We start from the raw sequence: 19,146 nt of genomic DNA on the forward strand, positions 1-19,146 counted from the left end.
TGACTGGCTCCTTACTGCTCCCACCAGGTGTCTACTTGTAGAAGCTTGAGACTACAGTCCTCTCCTTTGCTCTGACTTGGGCATCACCATAAATTACAAAAAGTCCCATCTAGCACCATCTCAACAGTTGGAATTCATTGGAGCAGTGCTCAACACGACCAGAAGCACTTCCTCTCTTTTTTTTTTTTCCATAGAAAGACTTCAAAGGATAAGATCTCAAGTCAGTCAGATTGTTCTCAACAACAAAGTACCAGCAAGAGTCCTTCAAACTCTAGGGTCTATGGCAACCTTGTATCACTGTAGTCTCCCTAGCAAGATATCATATGCAACTTCAATGGCTTTTGGTGTCTTAGTGATCCATACTAGATCAACCAGTGACCAGTTTGGTCACTATTACCAACCGCTGCAAGGAAGGTCTGAGTTGGTGGCTTCACTTCAACGCAATCTTGTTGAGCTATCCCTTTGTGCCCCATCAACCCCAAGCCACGGACGCATCCCAGATGAGGTGGGGGGGGGGTATTATCTGGAAAAGATAGTCCAAAGCCCTTGGTCCCACTTGGAGGCCAGTTAGCATTTCAGTGTTCTAGAGATAAGGGCGGTGGTTTTAGCATTGGCAAGCATTTCAGGCAACTCTTCCTTTGGGAACCATTGCATTCCAAACAGACATGTCCGTAGTCTAGTACATCAACAAACGGGAGAACCAGGTCCTGTCCTTTCTGTCGAGAAGCTCTCAGTTTGGCAGTGGGCGATTTCATCCGACCACTTTCTCATAGCAACACACATTCTAGGGAGCTCCAACATGATTGCGGACAAATTGACCTGATGTATTCTAATGCCTCATGGGTGGCATCTCAATACATCAGTGATGGAAAAGATATTTTGCCAGTGGGGCCAGCCTTACTGCGACCTGTTTACATCATCCTTGAACAAGTGCAGCAGCTACTTCACCCTCTCCAGGGGAGTCACCGAGAGATGATGTTCTGCACAATTAATTGGCCCTCCGTTCTGCTCTATGAATTTCCCCCAGTTCCTCTAATATCCAATTTCTTAAAGAAAGCCATCAGTTTGAAGAACAGGATAATTCTCATTGACCCATTCTGGCCTCAACAGATTTGGTTCCCCTTTCTTTGGCCCATCTAGTTAGGAAACCCTGGACTCTGGATCCAGATCTGCTGTCCCATCCAGATGGACTAGTTCACCTGAATCTCCAGCGCCTCAAGCTCAATGCGTGGCTTCTCCAGTTCCCATGATTGCCAGGCATTCCTCTCTCAATTCATCAATCCAAAGAATTGTTCTGGTTTGCCACAAACCTTCAGCTAAAAAGCTGTACCTTGGCAAGTGGCATAAGTTTTCTAGGTGGATGTCAATGTCTAACGATCCATATTCAGTTCCAATCAATAGAGTTCTTAACACTGCTTTTTGAAGTAGGAACCTCAACATCGACCATTAGGGTGCATTTAGCTGCAGTCTAATTTCCGTTCTGTTGTAAATGGCCCATTCTTAATGTCCCATAAGCTTTGCAAAGCCTTTTTGAAAGGATCCTTGATGCTCAGACCTCCATATAAGGAAGTGTCACTCTCCTACTTCTTGGACATTCATGCCTGACTGTCACAGGTTTTCTCTCACACAATCCATCCATGTCTTTGCTGGACTCCCTCGTTTCCATTTGCCTGCTTCTTGTCTGTCCCATATCTTCTTCACCACATTGCCTTTTGTTTTTCTGCACATGCTCAAATCACTGTGATCTGTTCTGTTAGACCTTTTCTGCAATTGGAGCTACTCTGGCTTTTGTTATGTCCTCATGCCTTCATTTATCCCACAGTGTGCATCCTACCACTCGTCTCAGTCACTTCATCTCCATCACCTCTAGCTTTCTCAACTGCTCTGCCTTTACTGCCCAAGTTCCTGTGCCATACAGTAGCACTGGTTGCACCACTGTAAACTTTACTTTTCACCTTCTTTGGCATTCTTCCATCATACCCTACCCCTAATATTCTGTGCCAGTTGTCTGCATACCCTCTCATTCTAGCTTTGATCTCCTTATTCAGATTTCCTTTTCCTTACCCTCCCCTCACAGATACTTGAAGCTGTTAACCCATTCTACTATTTTCTGTGTATCTTCGGTTTTGCATTCCATCCTCCTGTCATTTGTAGAAATTCTTGTTCATTGTCTGCCTGTAATGCCACATCATTTGCATACAGATTTATCCCCTCCGACCTGTATTCTAATGTAGGCCATCACCAGTATGAGCAAGCCCTGATGCAGACCTACTCCTGTGGGAAACTTCTTGGAGTCCAAACACTGCTCTTACTTGCGTTCTTCTAATTCTACTAATGTTTCTGGGACTTTGAGTAAGTGCAGCACTGTTCAAGTCAGCTTTCTTGGTGCCTTGTCATATGCTTTCTCCAAGTCTAGGAATACCCAGTTAGACTCCTAATCTCTAGCTTTTCAACTGTCTCACTGCTAACATCCAGGTAAGTAAGGTTGTGTCCTGATCTGAATCCCAACTGCTCATCTACTGTCTTAATTTCTACTGCTCTGCTTTATTTGTTTGTCAGCCTGTCCAGAACTTTCATGCAGTGTGACGAGTTTGATACTTCTATACTGCCCTCAGTTGTGAATATCCCCTTTGTTCTTGAACACTGACTCTAGAATGCTTATTCTGCAGTCATCTTGGTTGCATCATTTTCTCCATTCTGCTGTGAGCACCCTCAGGAGCCATTTCTTCCTTAACTCTCCCAGCATCTTGATCATGTCTGCTCGGATTTCATCTGTGCCTACTGGTTTCCGTGACTTCATTATCTTTAGAGCTGTTCTTACTTCTAGGATGGGTGCATCTTTTTGTCTTTATCATAGGCTGCGTCTGGGGCAGTATATTATTTGTGGCGGGCATCTTCATTCAGAAGCTTTTTGATGTCCTCTGGATTGGTGAGCAAGTTGTTGCTGGCATCCAAAATGAAAGGTGTCTATCTTTTATCTTTTTGTCTTGCAACCTGATAATTTGTGCTAGTTCCAGAAGCTGATAGAGTGCCTCTGATGCTTTGATGATCACCATAGTGATCACTTGTGCAGTAGTCTAAGCTATACGGGTTATATCCTGCCAAGGGTATAACAGCCTTTATAAACAAGCGAAACTTCCAGAGCTTCAGGGCATCTTCCACAAGCCAAACCATTGGACAGCTCAAGTTGAGCTGACTAAAAAGCAGATTTGGGTGCCAGTAGTCATTCAGAGCTTTCATGCCAACTAAGAGAGGGAGGCTAAGCCCTGAAAGGGCATTGCTAGGATAAAAAAAATAAATATGACCACACACTGGCATTAAAACCCACAGGAAAAGAATGGGAGTGGAGTGGAGGAGGGAGCAGCTAAGTTTTACTTGTGTACTGTGTTTATATCCATCACAGAGTACGGTACTTTTAGGGCCATGCATAATTGTCTTCTCTGGAGTTGTTTTAATGAAAATTATTTTATGAAAACTTTTCACTGTAGTTCTAATAACGGTCTTGTTAAATTATAGCTGATCTTATGCATATTTTATTGCCATTATTATTGTACTACTTTGTGTGTTCATTTCTGTTGTACTGTCTTCATAGCCTAATTCATTGTTGAAAGGATCTTTAGACCAGTTCACTTACTTGATTAATTCATGCTAAATAAATAAGATAAAGGATTATGGTGTAGAGGGATCCCAGAAATCCCACTTGGCTTTAGTGACCTGGATACTGGAGGAGCTGGTGGGGAGGGGAGAGGTGAGACGGTGCCTGCTGTCTTATTTCAGAATGTTACAGTGGGTGAGTATGCTTGAAGTGCACACTGAACATCTAGAATCCCTCTGGAGACCAGAGATTTAGAGGTGCTTGCTGCAAAGGGGGGTGGCGGCAGGGCTTTTGAGAATTTATGCACTAGTGGAAATGGATGTGATATGTCTGTAAGAGGAACATCAGGTTGATAAACACAAAAAGCCTGTATCCTGTGCAGGTGACACTACCTCAGTGCTTAATACAAAATGCCTGTATCCTCTGCAGGTGACACTACCTCAATGCTCAATTGTCCATCCTAAGGAAATGGAGGAACCAGACTTGATGGCATGGTCAAGAGGGGGACTGGAATTAAAAAAAAAAAAAAAAAAAAATCTTGATTTTTAGTTGACTAACTTTTTGCTCTTGGCCTTGGACTCTGCTTTGGGTAGAAAGGGTCCTATTTGCCTCGACTTGAATGTTCAAGGAGTACAATTTTATGAATGTTGTAGGATTTTTTGTACCGCATGACATTCTTCTGCTTCTGGTAGCCATTTTTTGAACATTTTTTAAGAATGAGCATTTTTGAGCCTTTTTATAAATGTATAGCACGCCAAATAAATGTTAAATCACTTGTTTGCTTTTGGTTTTGTTGTAGGCTGACATTCTCGATGTGAACCAGATCTTTAAAGATTTAGCTGTGATGATACATGACCAAGGAGACATGATTGGTAAGATATTGTACCACTAAGATGCATGTTTTCTGCTTAGTCATTCTGTAAAACAAAACAAATTATCTCATTTTATGTTTGAAATCTTATTATATACTTAGGAAAATTGTGCTGTACTTTAGAATTGTATGATGTATTCTTGCACCTCTGCATTAGTGTTGGCCCAGTTACCTGGCAGTGAAACTACTGTGTGCTGTACCATATATTCTGGAACACCAAAAAGTTTGCCTTATGCTACTGAAGTTTGAAGGATCTTTCTCATTCCTGTTTGAGTTTTTGTTTTAACATTGTGATTAAAATTAAATTTAAATAACATTTTTGTTACAGACAGTATTGAAGCAAATGTTGAAAGTGCAGAGGTCCATGTTGAAAATGCCAGTGAACAGCTACAAAGAGCTGCCATGTATCAGGTAAAGTGTTTTATGGCATTGTAATTATCTGTCTGGAAAATTCACATTTTTGGGTCACAAATGATAGCTGCAAGCAACATTTTTTTGCTGAGCCTGGCTGGGCAACATGAGTTATTCAAGTCATTTGCTACTTGATTGTCAAGAGTGACCCTATCAGAAGCGCAGAGCTGCAGTTAGCATAGCTGTATGGATCAGTGGAGCAACCAATTGCCTCCATTATAACAGGGTATGGATTTGGGGCTGAAAATGGTCAGTGCTTGTCATGGTGGTAACCCTATAATTTCCTGGTGGACACCAGCATTGACCGAAGTGGTAATGTTGGTGTCCCATTTTGGAGTGCTAGCAGGGGGGTAACTGTCAACAAGCCACAAAGGAACAAGCTATGAGAGTTACAAAGTGAAAGCCTTGGTGTGAGAGCATTTAGATGGGGCCATGGCAACTTAAATTTTTAATAACCTCAAAAGGGTTTTAACAGACTGTTCAGTGACTCAGGAGGGAGAGATGGGACAGTGGCCGGGCTGTTTTCAGCAGGTGTGGGGAAATATTGATGGGACATCGTTGAGAGGTAGAAGGAGCACTTGAGAGAACTCTGAAATTTAGTATATGTGCCATTTTTTTTCTGAGAAGCTGTGCTAGTGGATCTTTTTTTGTAGATGTGGTCATTTGAGCATGTGCATTGTGGCAGAGCTGTGGGAATGGATGAGATCCATGTGCAAATGCTGAAGGTGTTAGACATAGCTGGGTTATCAGTTGCACATGTCTTTTCAGTGTTATGTGAAAGGCTGGGGACAATACCATAGGATTGGCAAACTGGGGTTGTGGTCCCTTTTTCAGAAAGGGGACAGAGAAGTGTGCTCCATTTATAGACAGATCATGCTCCTTAGCATCTCTGGGAAAGCCTCCTTCAGGATACTGAAAATAAGTAGTTATGTAGTGTTTTGACTTTAGAACTAGTTATGGAAGAGTGGATCATCAGCAGATGTGTATTGGAGGTTTTACAGCAGTTTGGATCCCAGGGGCCACTGCTGTTTTGCCATTCTGTACACTTGTTTGAGGAGTGAGGGTTATGTCCACACTGTGAATGTTAAGTCAGAAGCATTCCAGGTGGTGGTTGGTCTCTGCTAAGCTTGTGTCTTGACCTGTTTCCACATCGACAATTTTAAGGACAGAATGTTAAGACGCAGCCAAGGTCTTCTGTTGAGAAACCATTGTGGGATGTGAAAATTGCATCCTTTGTTGTTTGCAGATGTCCTCTCTACCTTTCATTACTATGTTCAGTGTACATGAGCATTTTAAAGTTGTGTGAAGTGGTTGGGAAGAAAACCAGATCTTCCAAATCGGAGGCCATAGTTCTTTCCCAGAAAAACATCAATCACTTTCTGCATTTTAGAAGAAAGAAGCTATTTGTTTAAATGGGGTCCTGTTAACAAGTGAAAGTAGAGGGGATTGGAAAATTGAAAAGTGAATGATTGCAGGACAAGTCTTCAATTTACTTGTCAATCTTTGTCACCATCATCTCTAGTGGTAATAAGATTTGAGTAATAGCCAGATGGAGGTGGTATAAATAAGGTTCCTTCACAGGATCAAGGTTCATAGCAGGAGGGAAATGGACATATAAAACAGACCAAGATGCACAATGATGGGAAGAAGGTCACAAATAGTTGTGGGTGGGGGAACAATAGTACTGAATGAAGACTTTATTTCAGTCTTTATAAAGAAAAGGGGGGGTACACTGCTGACAGAAAGGGAGGATAACAGGTGGAGAACAGTAGACAAGACACTAGAGTTAGAGGTGTTTCGAAAGAAATTTTCCATCTTTAAGTCAAAGAAAGCACAAGGTCCAGATGATCCATCTCTCATAGTCCTCTTAGAAATGTACTGCATGCAAGGTATTTAACAGACTGAGCTACTGAGTCACTGTGTCCAGTGTATTGGCAGAGACAGTTATGAAGACGTTCAGCAGACAACTGGCTAGTGCAGAAGCCGTATACAATAGTTTGACAAGCTTTGTGGTACCCTTGTACAAGGTAGGGGTAGAAATCAAATGACCTACAGGCATGTTAGCTTAAGAATATTGGCAGGGAGAGTTATGGATAGAATCCCATTGGGCTAGGGGATATCTATGTCCAGGACTCTGTTCAGCATGTGTTCATGGCTAGAAGGAGTTGACAGCCAAGCCGGACCCATTATTTTTATTAACTTGACAGGGTAATACCAGCAGATGGTAGTCTACCTGGACTTCAACAAGGCATTTGATCTGGTCTCTCACAGGAGGCCAATAGACTGGAAGGTTAGGGGATGGAGCCAGGAATGAAGACATGGATAGCTAGCTGCAGGGTTGAATGGTAGGAAACAGAGTGTTATGGTGAGAGGGGCAATGTCAGAAATCAGGAAAGTGACTTGTGGAGTACCATGAGGCTCTGTCCTGCTCCAGAACTCATACTTGGATACATCTGAGGCACTAGAGAAAGAGGGCAGCAGTTTTGCTGATGATACAGAATTAGTACAGAGCGAAGGATTGAAGGGACTCTAGTAAAGGATATGAAAAGTTGCAGTGGACAAAAAGGTGGTAATTCTGCTGCTGTATAAACAAGTGCAAAATGCTGTAGTTAGGTGCAACAACCCTGGTGTAAATTACAGAAGGGAGATGTGGAACTGATGACCGCAGAGCAGGATAGGGATATTTGGGTGTTGATCACATCTTTATTAGACCACTAAAAGCAGAATGAGAGGGCAGTAGCAAACGTAATGCTAGGGTTTATTGTTAGGTGAGCAGGTTCCAGAAGAATTTGAATTTGTTTGAACCCAAGCACTGTACATATCAAGCAATAATACAAACAACAGCATATGTAGTTTTGAAAAGGCAACATCAAACAAGTATGTATTTAGAGCACTTTTTAAACCTGCGATAAGCAGGTATCTTGCTCGAGCCAGCTTGGAAGATGAATCTAAAGTACAGGTCCTTGGTAACTGAGGGAAAGTAACCAGACAAATCTTCACTGTAAGATGAAATAGAAGACTTTGAGAATAGGACTAGAGTAAACGAGAAGGGATATAGATATGTAAAAGACCCTTCAGGTATGGTGGCCAACTGTTACGAAGAGAAAGATATACCGAAAGAAGAATGTTGTACATAACAAGGTAACTGTCTGGAAGCCAAAGAAAGCAAACCAATGTCTGCCCAAACAGCACTTAAAAACCAAGACCACCAGTAAAAACTAGCACACTACATTTGACGACTACTCGGATGATATAAATAACATCTTTATTGAAAAACAAAGTAAAAAGTTAAGCAGAGCACTTTTGTCTTTTTATATTTTTATCCAAGCCTTCATCAGAGCTTAAATTAAACAGTGCAGTTCCTTAAATTACCTTGTTCTGTTATAATTTAAAGCAGTATTACATGCATAATGTGTATAATAAAAATCACTGAAATACTACCTTGTTTCAAATGTGTAAATAGTAAAAGTAGATTTTAACAAAAAAAAATGGATGCATAAATATAAAACATTGTAAATACAGTTGTAGTTAATGTGTGTGTATATCTTACAGTTTTGCTGTTCATCATTCTTAACACACTTTGAATAGATGGATATCAAGTCATTCTTACCTGGATGTTCACCTGCATCCACTAACATTTGTTATCTTATTCTGTGTGCTCCCAGCAACTTCCCCTTGGGGAGACTTGCACCTCATCTATAACAAAAATATAAACTTTTTGAAATTCTTGCAAATGATTATAAGCTTATTTTAAAGCATTAATGGCTTTTTTATTTTTAATGTCATACAAGTGTTAAAATTAAGAGTTGGAAAATTGTAGGTTATGTGCATACACATTAACTACAAATATATTTAGATTTGCAAGTGTTACACTGTGTTTTTTGATGTTGCAGGTGACATGATTACAGTCTCTTTTTTTAAAGAAATAAATTGCATTATTTAACTTGGGTTCTGATTAAGTATTTGATAAAATTGTACAGACAAAAGCGCTTACCCTTTTATTTTATTTCTTTCAATAAACTTGTTTTATCCTGGTGGTCATGGATTGTTGGTTCCAGAAGCTAAGGAAGTTATTGTTGTTGTTGTGTCTTTCGGCTTATCCCGGTTAGGGGTCGCCACAGCGGAACTCCAGTCCGCTAATGTTTGGTAGTGGATTTTTACGTGCCGTGTTACCAGCCCTAACGCACAACCTTCAACAAAGGCACACCCATTCACGCATGCCTCCACACAGAAGACGCTCTAGCTGAGAATCGAACTGGACAACGTCTTGCTGTGAGGCGACAACACTACCGCAGCACCACTACTGCGGGTTTCTCCAGAAGTTAAGGAAGTAATGCTTCCATTATACAGTGCCTTTGTGAGACAACAACTTGATTACTAGGTGTAGTTCTAGTGGCCATATAAAGAAAAGCACATCAGGCTACTGGTAATAATTTGCAGGAAACTTACTAGAAAGATCTGTAGGATGCAGGGGTTGGAATATGACCAGAGGCTACAGGAGCTAGTTCTGGTCTCATCTGAGATCAGAAGAGGTGGTGGAGGAATGATATTAATGTACAAGATTGTGTTCTGAAGTAATGAAAATGTCATTCTGAACATGGAGGCCTGAGAGAGGAGGAGGGGCACAGGTAGCAGATTGTAGGAACTAACTGCGTAGATATCCAAAGTACTTTTCACAGAGGGGGTTGTGGACTCGCGGACTACTGGAATGGGTTCTGGAGAGGGAAGGGCATTCAGAACAGCTTGGGACTGCTTGAAAACAGGAAGTAGGGGTGAAGAAGGCTTCAAATATTAAAGCAATTAGGGCAGGCTGGGATAGGCTTATAGTCTCATCCTGCTGCATAACAAAGTATGTAAACTTGGTCTTCCTTGCTTAGTTTACTACCACTTTGCCCCTCCTCCCCAGGACAGATTGTTTAGAAGAATGGATGATGGGGCATTGCGTCTGGCAGTTTGATTTATTTCAGGGAATTTGGGATAGTAATCCACACTTACAATGTTGAATGCCATTGAGCTGCAACTGCTTTCTGGAAAATCTGCAACTGAGTGTCCTAGCATTTTTTTTTTATAGATTCATAGGTTACCTGCCAGGCTGCTGATCTATGAGGATCTTGAAGCCCAGCCTTATATTCACACTTTTTCTAGCCCTTATATTTTGTGTATGAATAACCCAAAGGGTTGGCACATTTACTTATTTCCCCCATCTACGACAGACATGTTGCTAAACCAAGGTGAATTTAATTTCTTATCCACTGATCCAAAATGCATTTGAATAACGTAAGAGAAGTATTTTTCTTTGTGGAGTAAAAGACCATTCCATAGAAGCGGTATTCTGTGTGATACTTACCCAGTTCATCCAGCGCGTCCTGTTGTTCTTGTAAAATAGAGATCTGTCAAACTGGTGTTTACACTACTATTGAACTTGAAGATGTGTAGTAAATCTGACAGGACAGGGTCAGATGAGGCTTGTGTACACAAGGGTTTTCTTTCTGTAACCTTATTTATACAGAGAAGACGGACGAGGTTTGAGACATTCTGCTTAATTTATTTGGATTTAGACCCTTGTTTTTTTAGTGAGAAAGCATTGTGGTCATTCCAGTTGTAGTAAGTGTTTGGGCAAGTACAAAATTGAAGAGAGAATTGTATTCAGTGATCGTACGAATTAGAGCAGAGTACAGTAGAAGGATTATATTCCTGGATAAGGACACCTTGCCTTAAATTTATGATGTGAAATGAAGGACTTCCTTACAATAGTGGATACATGATGATCAAAGGGCATTTCGTGTTGACATAGGTTCCTAGAACCCTGCTTACATATCGGTTTTCCAGGGGAAATGGGTGCTGTCAGTGTAGTAGTTAACAAGGGAGGCTATGCCTGCCAAAGATTGCTGTTATACATTTTTTGGTATTTACTTTAATTTGTTGGTCTTGACACCAGCCAGTTATTTGGAAAAGGCCCTCTTGGAGGATCTTGGTTTCCTCTGGGGAGTTTAAGATGGCACCAAGTCTACAGTTATCTGCAAACATGGTCAGCTGTAAACCTTTAACTTTTCATTTGACCTTTGAGAATTAAATGTGCAAGAGGAATGGCTCAAAGACTGACCCTTGGGGTGCGCAACTAGTGATGGGTCTTTTGGAAGAGGTAGAGCCATCCATCCTAATTTCCTTGGTTCTGGTTGGGAGCCAGTTTGCAATCCAGCAAGTTACCTGAGTATGGGATGGTGTTGAATGCCTTGGCGAGGTCTAGATACGAGGTGTGGAGATTTTCACTGTCTTCGTCACCTTCTTGAAAAAAGCAGTCAGGGTAAATAGGCAGGATCTAAACTTGATGAACCCAGACTAGCTTGGGTAGATAGTTTGTAGGTTTATTTCCATAATGATCCCTTCCGTAGTCTTCTAGATGAGGCTGATCAGGCTTATGGGTCTATAATTACTCTGGTCCATTAACGCCCCACTTTTGTACAAGGGGATGACTGTTTTTCTCCTTCATTTAACATGCACAAAACTTGTTTGAGTGATGATACTTAAATGGTCTGTGTAAGAGGTCTTGCAAGTCACGTTTCAGGTTGACCAGTAGGCACCCCAGGTATTTTATCCAGCTCCGTGGAAGTAGTGATCATCATTCACACTGTCTCAGTGGCATGTAACTGCTCTGCTTATACAAACCCACACTAGCAGCTTTCTGAATTCCCTCCTCTGACTCCTTGTGATAGGGATCGGCAAAGCCCCACCCACCAGGGGAAGCCTATAACTTATCATAGGAAATCAGTTCAGTCTTTAGTGCCAGCTACAGGACTCTCACAGTTAAATTTCCTCATTAGCTTGCATTGGTAGATTCAGATAAGATTCCTTTGGGAACTTCCTTACCTCTTTATTATATATTTTTGATTTCTTTCAGTTTTAGCAATTACAATATTAAATTTGTATGTGTCTGCATGTAATGTGTGTGTGTGTGTATAATGTATTTATATACATTATACATATATACGCACACATGCATATATTTATATATATGTGTGTGTGTGTAATATACTTGCCATTTACTACTGCTGTTAATTCCTCTCGGAATTTTTACTGCTGTATTTTTTGTATTTTAAGCAGTTATGGGGCTTTTCTAAAGTGTTTTAGAACTTGTGCTGGGAAACTTAAGTCTTAACCTGGAAGAAGCTGAGATTTGTTCAGTCACAGAAACCTAGTTCAAAGCTGCAGAGAGCACCCCAGCCATACCAGGTTACTCATCCTATCATTCATTTAGACCCCTAGCCATGGGCAGCAAAACAAGAGGAGGTGGAGTTGCATTATATATAAAAGATACACACACCTCTAGGCTGGTCAAACAGTATGATGCACAGGAAGTACTTCAGGTGCAGTTAATTGACAAGACTCCTATTCAAATCATAGCTATCTACAGATGCCCACTCCACCTGTCTGGACCTCTTCAAATCTATCAAGCTTCTACCCTTTACCCTGTTCCTGGGCGATGTTGACTATCCAACCATAGACTGGAAGAAATACTCATGTCAAAATACACATGCCCAGAGATTCCTTGATTTCATCACTGCAAATGCCTTGGACCAGTTGGTTGACACCCCCACAAGAAGTGAAAATATATTGGTCTTGGTATTAACCAACATGAGTAACCACTGCAGCATCCCTACAGTGTCATCATCCCTGGTAAGATCCAACCACAGAGTAGTCACTTTCAAAGTCACCATCTCCTTCGACCCCCCCCCCTCCCCCCAGCTAAGGTCAAACAAGAAAATTCTCCAAAACTGATTGCAGCCTCCTGAGGGAAGGTATAAACAGCTTCACAGCTATCTTCCCCCTCAACAGAAACTGGCACATATGTCCAAACTTACACCAAAGTACTATATGAGCATTTATATAGCTGCATGGAATCAGGAATACCAGACAGAATGAAATCATCCTTCTCAAGGAACAGTAAACCTGTCTGGTGAACATATACAATAAATAATCTCTATAATAAAAGGAAAACATTGCTGTCCAGGACCAAGAAGGAGCAAGTGTCTAATTGGAAGCAATCTCTATTTAGCTTGAACAAGCAAATAAGAGCACTAGTGAAATCCTACAAAGCAAACCAAGTCCAAACTGGCCATATCTACTGAAGGACAATCATAAGGCTTTCTTCACATATGTCCACAATCTCAAGGGAAGCACCCATATCTGCTCGGAACCGGTGGTCAAGGACACCATATACACAAACTTTGTAGATACAGTCAACCTGCTGGCAGACCGGTTCAGTGAAAACTTCACTCCTCTGTCCCCCCATCAGTAAAACAGGACATCCCCGGTACCTGCCGCCCTTCCCCTTACCTCTAGGGAGCAAGTCATCACTGCCCTCTCAAAGGCAAAAAATACAGCCTCCATGGGAACCGATAACATCCCAGGCTGCATCCTACATGAACTCTGACAGGAACTTGCAGCACCATTAGGCACCCTACTGGGGCAGGAATTCGCATCACCATTAGGCACCCTATTCAGCCAAAACCCAAGTACTGGCTTCGTCCCACTCGAGTGGAGGACAGCTACTGTCATCCCCTTACACAAAGATGGAGTGTCCACTGATCCAGGAAATTATAGACCCATCAGCCTAACTAGCCTGATCGGCAAAGCCATGGAGTTGGATTATCATGGACTTCGTTAACAAGGACATTGGTAACCTCCAGACACTTGATCCCACGCAGTTTGGTTTTGTCAAGGGGATGTCATGCCTGTTAAATTTGGTCGACTTTTTTCAGGCTGTCACCAAGGCCATAGATGAGGGAAGACAGTGTACACCACCTACCTTGACCTGGCCAAAGCCTTCGATACTATTTCCTACTCTGGTATAATAGGTAAACTCTCTCAACTAGGCATCAATCCATATGTTACCAGATGGGAATCAAACTGGTTCATTGATAGAACCCACCTAGTCAAAATAGGGGAAGCCACCTCAAGTAGTAGACCTGTAACGAGCGCTGTACCCCAGGGATCAGACTTAAGGCCACTGCTGTGTTTGGGATATATTTCTCAGAGGTGCAGGCCAAATCTAGTGGGCTGTGGCTGACCAGGTTTGCAGATGACTGCAAGCTGGGTGCTGTCATCAGTTCCCCTAGTGATGTGGATATCCTCCGAGAGGGTCTCACCCAAACAAATGACTGGTGCCAGAAACATGGCCTCAAACTGAATGCCAAATGCATCATCATCCCTTTTGGGGAATGACATCCCACAAATTATTGGTAATAAGGCACTAAGCCCATAATCAGTTGTGAGGGACTTGGGAACCCAGGTTGGTAGCAAACTGATTTTTGACCACCACATTGCCTTTGTTATATGGAAAGCTTTCTACATGGCCTACATCATTAGTAAGGGTATCTCATCCAGGGACAAGGTGGTCATAACATCCCTGTATTCTTCCCTTATAAGACCGATTATTGAATACAATGGCCTTTACGGCATGTACCTCACAAAGCACATGCAGCAGCTGGAGAGACTACAGAGATTCCTCACCCGGAGAATCCAGGACCTCAGACATCTACCCTACTCAGGCTCTTCGTGTTTCACTGTTGCAGTCATTACATTTGGGTAATCTGAAGCCAGGTTGCCCTCAGTCGGCCTGATTAACAAAGTTTTGGATCCTGCGTCAGTTGCAATCCCTTCTTCCATGACGTCAGGTCGTCAGGGGGTATAAAACATGCAGCCAACATCATTACATCAGTCTTTCTTGCCGTGCGGTACCCGAAGCAGAAGCAGTTCGCAAGTGCCAGTCATCCGACTCCTGAAATTTTCATTTTCGAGTTTCAGAACCGAAGTCTTCAACTTAAAGCTAAGTACCCCGGTGGGGAAACTTTTTCTTGCTCCTTACCGATGTCAGTAAAAGTTAATAATTGCATTACTTGTGGAAAGCAAGTACCTCATAAAGATTTTCATTCGTACTGTATTCCTTGCCTAGGCTCTGACCACGACGTACCTTGCTGTCAGTTTTGTGCTTTATTTAATCAGCGCACAATCAGTCGTCTGTAAATTTATGACTCTATTTCGGTTCTCAGTTTAATTATCCAGAAATGTCTTCGGTTAGCCATCCGACAAAAATCGCAAAGATAAAGAGAGAGACAGGCCGCCAAGGTCCAAAACTGCCGACTACGCTTGTCCTAAGCCAGACGCCAGTTCGTCGGTACTCGGTGAAGTGTTTTCGCAGCCCCTGATACCCGCTACGTCTGATTCTCAGGCCTCTACTGAGACCCATTCGGAGTCTGGTATGCCGTGAGATGCTTCACCTATGGAACCCACGGATGTCTCTACCTTGGATGGGTCCGGAGCCGCTGTGCAGGCATCGGCTTCTGAGGGTGTCTTCAGGCCTACAGACTTTCATATTAAATTGACACCGCCTTCATTACTAAGGCCTAAATCTCGATCTTTGTCTGAACAACTGACTCCCAGGCCACATGTTCAGGCCCCTATGCCTAAAAAACAAATGATCAAAATGGCTGAAGATAGAATTCCTCTAATCGGGGGTAGTCAAGCCCCCCCCCCCCCCCAAGAGGCCTAGGGCTGAGCTTGATTATGAATCTTCTGATCAGGATTCTGTTTCTTCTGACTCTTCTAATTACCTAGATTTGTCCATGCCTAATTATGAGGATTCTGATGCAGAGGATTCCATTCCCTCTGCTTCCCCTCCTAAGGATTTTTCTTTTGGGGAAACTTTACATACTTTAAGGGAGCATTTCCACTGGGAAAGTCAGGAATTTTCTGATTCAAAAAAGAGGCTTAGGGATTTCCTCCTTCTGCCTCAGCATAAGCCTTTGGCTATACCTCCTCTACTAGACATTGTTGTGTTTTCGGAATCCAGTTTGGCCCCTGATTCCCTGCCTCTGGCTCCTAGTAAACCTGACCAGAGATACTACAGGGTTCCTGAGTCCCACAAGTTCCTTTTAAAAAATTCTGTTGCAGATCCAGAAACCATTTCTCAAGGGCCCAAGGGCTTTAAGGCTTCTACTGCAAAAAAATTCTACCCCTTTCTGATAGAGACTCCATGGCACTGGATAGATGGGGTAAAAAGGTTTATACTTCTGCAACCTTGGCAATCAGAGCTTTAAACCGCCAATTTCATATGTTAAAATATCAACAACATATTATTGGACTGCTTAAACAGAAAATGATGATTCCTGACACTGTGGAAGATTGGAAAACATACTTTGCAATGTGGTTTTGATTCTTTAGAGGCCTCCTGTAGGGATGCTGTTACTGGGTCTGTGCTTAGAAGGCATGCTTGCCTTAAGGAGCAGTCTTTGCCTGATCATGTTGAAGCTAAATTGTTGGATACTCCTTTAAATCAGGACCGCCTGTTTGGCAATAAGGCTGAAGAAGTTCTAAAAAAGATGGAAGATGAAGCTAAATCTATGCAAACTAAGATTTCATACAAGTGCAACCTCCAAGATTTAATAGGCATTGGCCTAATGAGAATTGATCTCTTCCAGCCTCTTCCAGATCCTATCAAGCCAAACCCAGACACAGCAAAAACCCCAGGTTTCAGACCCCTGGGGACTCTCAGAACTAAGCAGTGGGGGGGGCCTCCACTTCCAAATCTGGAAATAACAAGACACCCCCCTATGGGCATAGGCTCAAAAACAAGTACTTTCCCCTCTTAAACATGGGGGCTATTCATCCGGTACCAGAAGAGGAAAAGGGACAAGGTTTCTATTCCAGGCTTTTTCTGGTACCCAGAAAAGACGAATCATGGCATCCAATCCTGGACTTGTCTCCTCTAAACACCTTTCTGGAGATTCCAAAATTCAAGATGCTGACTCTTCACCAGTTACTTCCTATGCTAGGCAAAGATGCCTGGTTGGCAACTATAGATTTAAAAGAAGCATACCTGCACATCCCAATCGGGGAATCTTGCAAAAAAATACCTACGCTTCAAAGCAGGCGACTTGCATTATCCATTCTCTGCACTGCCCTTTGGCTTGTCTACTGCACCCAGGGTATTCACAAAGTGCCTAGCTCCAGTTATTGCATTTTGCAGGCAAAGAAATATTCAACTATATCCATACCTGAATGATTGTTTAATTCAGGCAGAAAACCAGGGCATACTTCTAAATCAGCTGGCATTTGTAAAAAGGGTTCTAACTTGTCTGGGGGTACACCATAAATGAAAATAAATCACAACTGGTACCCTGTCAACTTATTGCATTCCTGGGTGCAAGCTTGAATACAACTGCCCAGATGGCTTTCCTCACGCCAGAGAAGCAAATTCATTTGGTAACTTACTTCAAACAAGTGGCCACAAAAACCTTGCTTATCTACAAGACAAATACTGCAAGCCTTGGGGTTCATGTCCTCCTGCATTCTTCTAATTCCATATGCAAGAATGCATATGAGGAAACTACAGTGGTACTTAAAAAGCCTATGGAGTCAACATTGTCACAGCCTGGAAACAATGATTCCTGTCATACCTTGCCTACGCCTGGAGTTCCTATGGTGGGCAGAGGCCTGCCATCAAAACAAGGGACTGCCATTCAGACTACCTTCTGCCACCCAAACCCTAACTACAGATGCATCAGTCTATGCATTGGGGGCTCACCTGACAGGGAAGTGCATTCAGGGCAAATGGAACCCAAATCAAATGCACCTACATATCAGTCAAAAAGAAATGTTAGCTGTACAGAATGCTCTGACAGCCTTCAAGGACTACATTCTTCCAGGACAATTAATGGTAAAGATGGACAACACCACAGTTATGTGGTACATAAGCAGAGGGTACACATTCCTATCCCCTCTGCAGACTAGCCATGGCATTGTGGAACACAGCCTTGAGCTACCAAGTGCACCTACAAGCTTAATTCCTGCCAGGAAAATTGAATACACTGGCAGACGGACTAATCAGAAAACTCATGGACCCACACAAGTGGAAAATGGAACCACGGATTTTCATCATGTTGACAAGCAAATGGAGCCCAGACATAGATCTCTTCGCCTACCCCAGAACTACCAGTTGGACAAGTTTTGCACAATGTCTCCTCACAAACAAGCCTGGAAACTGGATGCTGTGTCCTTCAGCTGGAAAAAACTATCAGTCTATGCCTTTCCCCCTCTGCTCACCAAAGTTCTGCTAAAAGTCAAACAAGACAAACCAAGGATGATTTTGATTGCTCCAGACTGGCCGCGCCAACACTGGTACCCACTCCTGCGCTGTGTCGCAAATATCTCCATGGCACCTTCTTCAGACCCCTTAACTGCTGTTTCAGCAGGAGAACCAAATTCTGCACCCTCAGCTTCCAACGTTGAACCTTGCAGCCAGGCTAATCACTTAAATTCACCCTTATAATCCCTCAGCAAAATTGTGATGCATGTCATCTTGGAGGCGAGAAAACCTAGTACTAGAAAATCTTATGCTGACAAATGGAAAAGGTTCTGTGCCTGGAACCAAACTTTAGGGAAGAACACAGCAGCACCCAATTTACCTCAGATTTCGCAATACTTAACTGAGATGCTTCACAAGGGCCTGTCTTTTTCCTCTATTAAAATCCACGCCTCAGCTATTTCAGCTCACTATAACACAGAACCACCCCTCTTCTCTTATCCCCTGCTCAAGCAGTATCTCAGAGGGGCAAAGAACTTGAGACCACCCAGGAGAGCTCCTACCCCTGCCTGGGACCTTAACTTTGTTTGGGAGAAACCCACTCTACCTCCTTTTGAGCCAGCTGCTACTGCAGACTTAAAATTTCTTTCTTGGAAAACAGCCTTCTTTTTAGCAATCCCTTCAGCTAGAAGGATATCTGAATTACAGGCCCTTATGGCAGTGAAGCCTTTAATCATCTTTCATGTGGACAGGGTATCTCTGAGGACCAATCCATCCTTCATGCCCAAGGTGGTTTCCAGTGTGGCTCTTAATCAGTCCATTCATTTGCCAACCTTTTTTCCCAATCCACAGAACAAAGGGGAATGGATTCTTCATTCATTGGATGTGCACAGACAACTAAGATTCTACTTAGATAGGACTTGATCTCGAAGAAAATCTGAACAATTACTGGTAGCATTTGCTGCAGGGGCAGAGGGGAAGGCTATTTCAAAACGAACTATTTCTAAATGGATAAGCCATTGCATTCATTTCTGCTATAAGCACCATGGAAAACCTATCCCCCAGGGGATCCGATCTCATTCCACCAGGGCTGCATCTACTTCTGCAGCCTTTCTCAAAGGTGTTCCTACCAGGGATATTCTAGAAGCTGCTACCTGGAGATGTTCTTCGTGTTTCACTGTTGTAGAC

The 19,146-nt window shown here is 42.6% G+C and overlaps 1 protein-coding gene across 2 annotated transcripts in view; it reads left to right on the forward strand.

Moving 5' to 3' along the window:
- STX12 (syntaxin 12) overlaps positions 1-19,146 on the forward strand; it is a 471,540-nt gene that overhangs the window by 369,648 nt on the left and 82,746 nt on the right. For both annotated transcript variants that reach the window (XM_044084824.1, XM_044084825.1), the window contains exons 8-9: positions 4,395-4,467; positions 4,795-4,877. In XM_044084824.1, coding sequence (XP_043940759.1) covers positions 4,395-4,467; positions 4,795-4,877 — 156 coding nt within the window. The remainder of the gene's footprint in view (positions 1-4,394; positions 4,468-4,794; positions 4,878-19,146) is intronic.

Source organism: Protopterus annectens, chromosome 1.part1 (genome assembly GCF_019279795.1).
Source record: "Protopterus annectens isolate FY-2018-M chromosome 1.part1, PAN1.0, whole genome shotgun sequence".
NCBI lineage: Eukaryota > Metazoa > Chordata > Ceratodontiformes > Protopteridae > Protopterus > Protopterus annectens.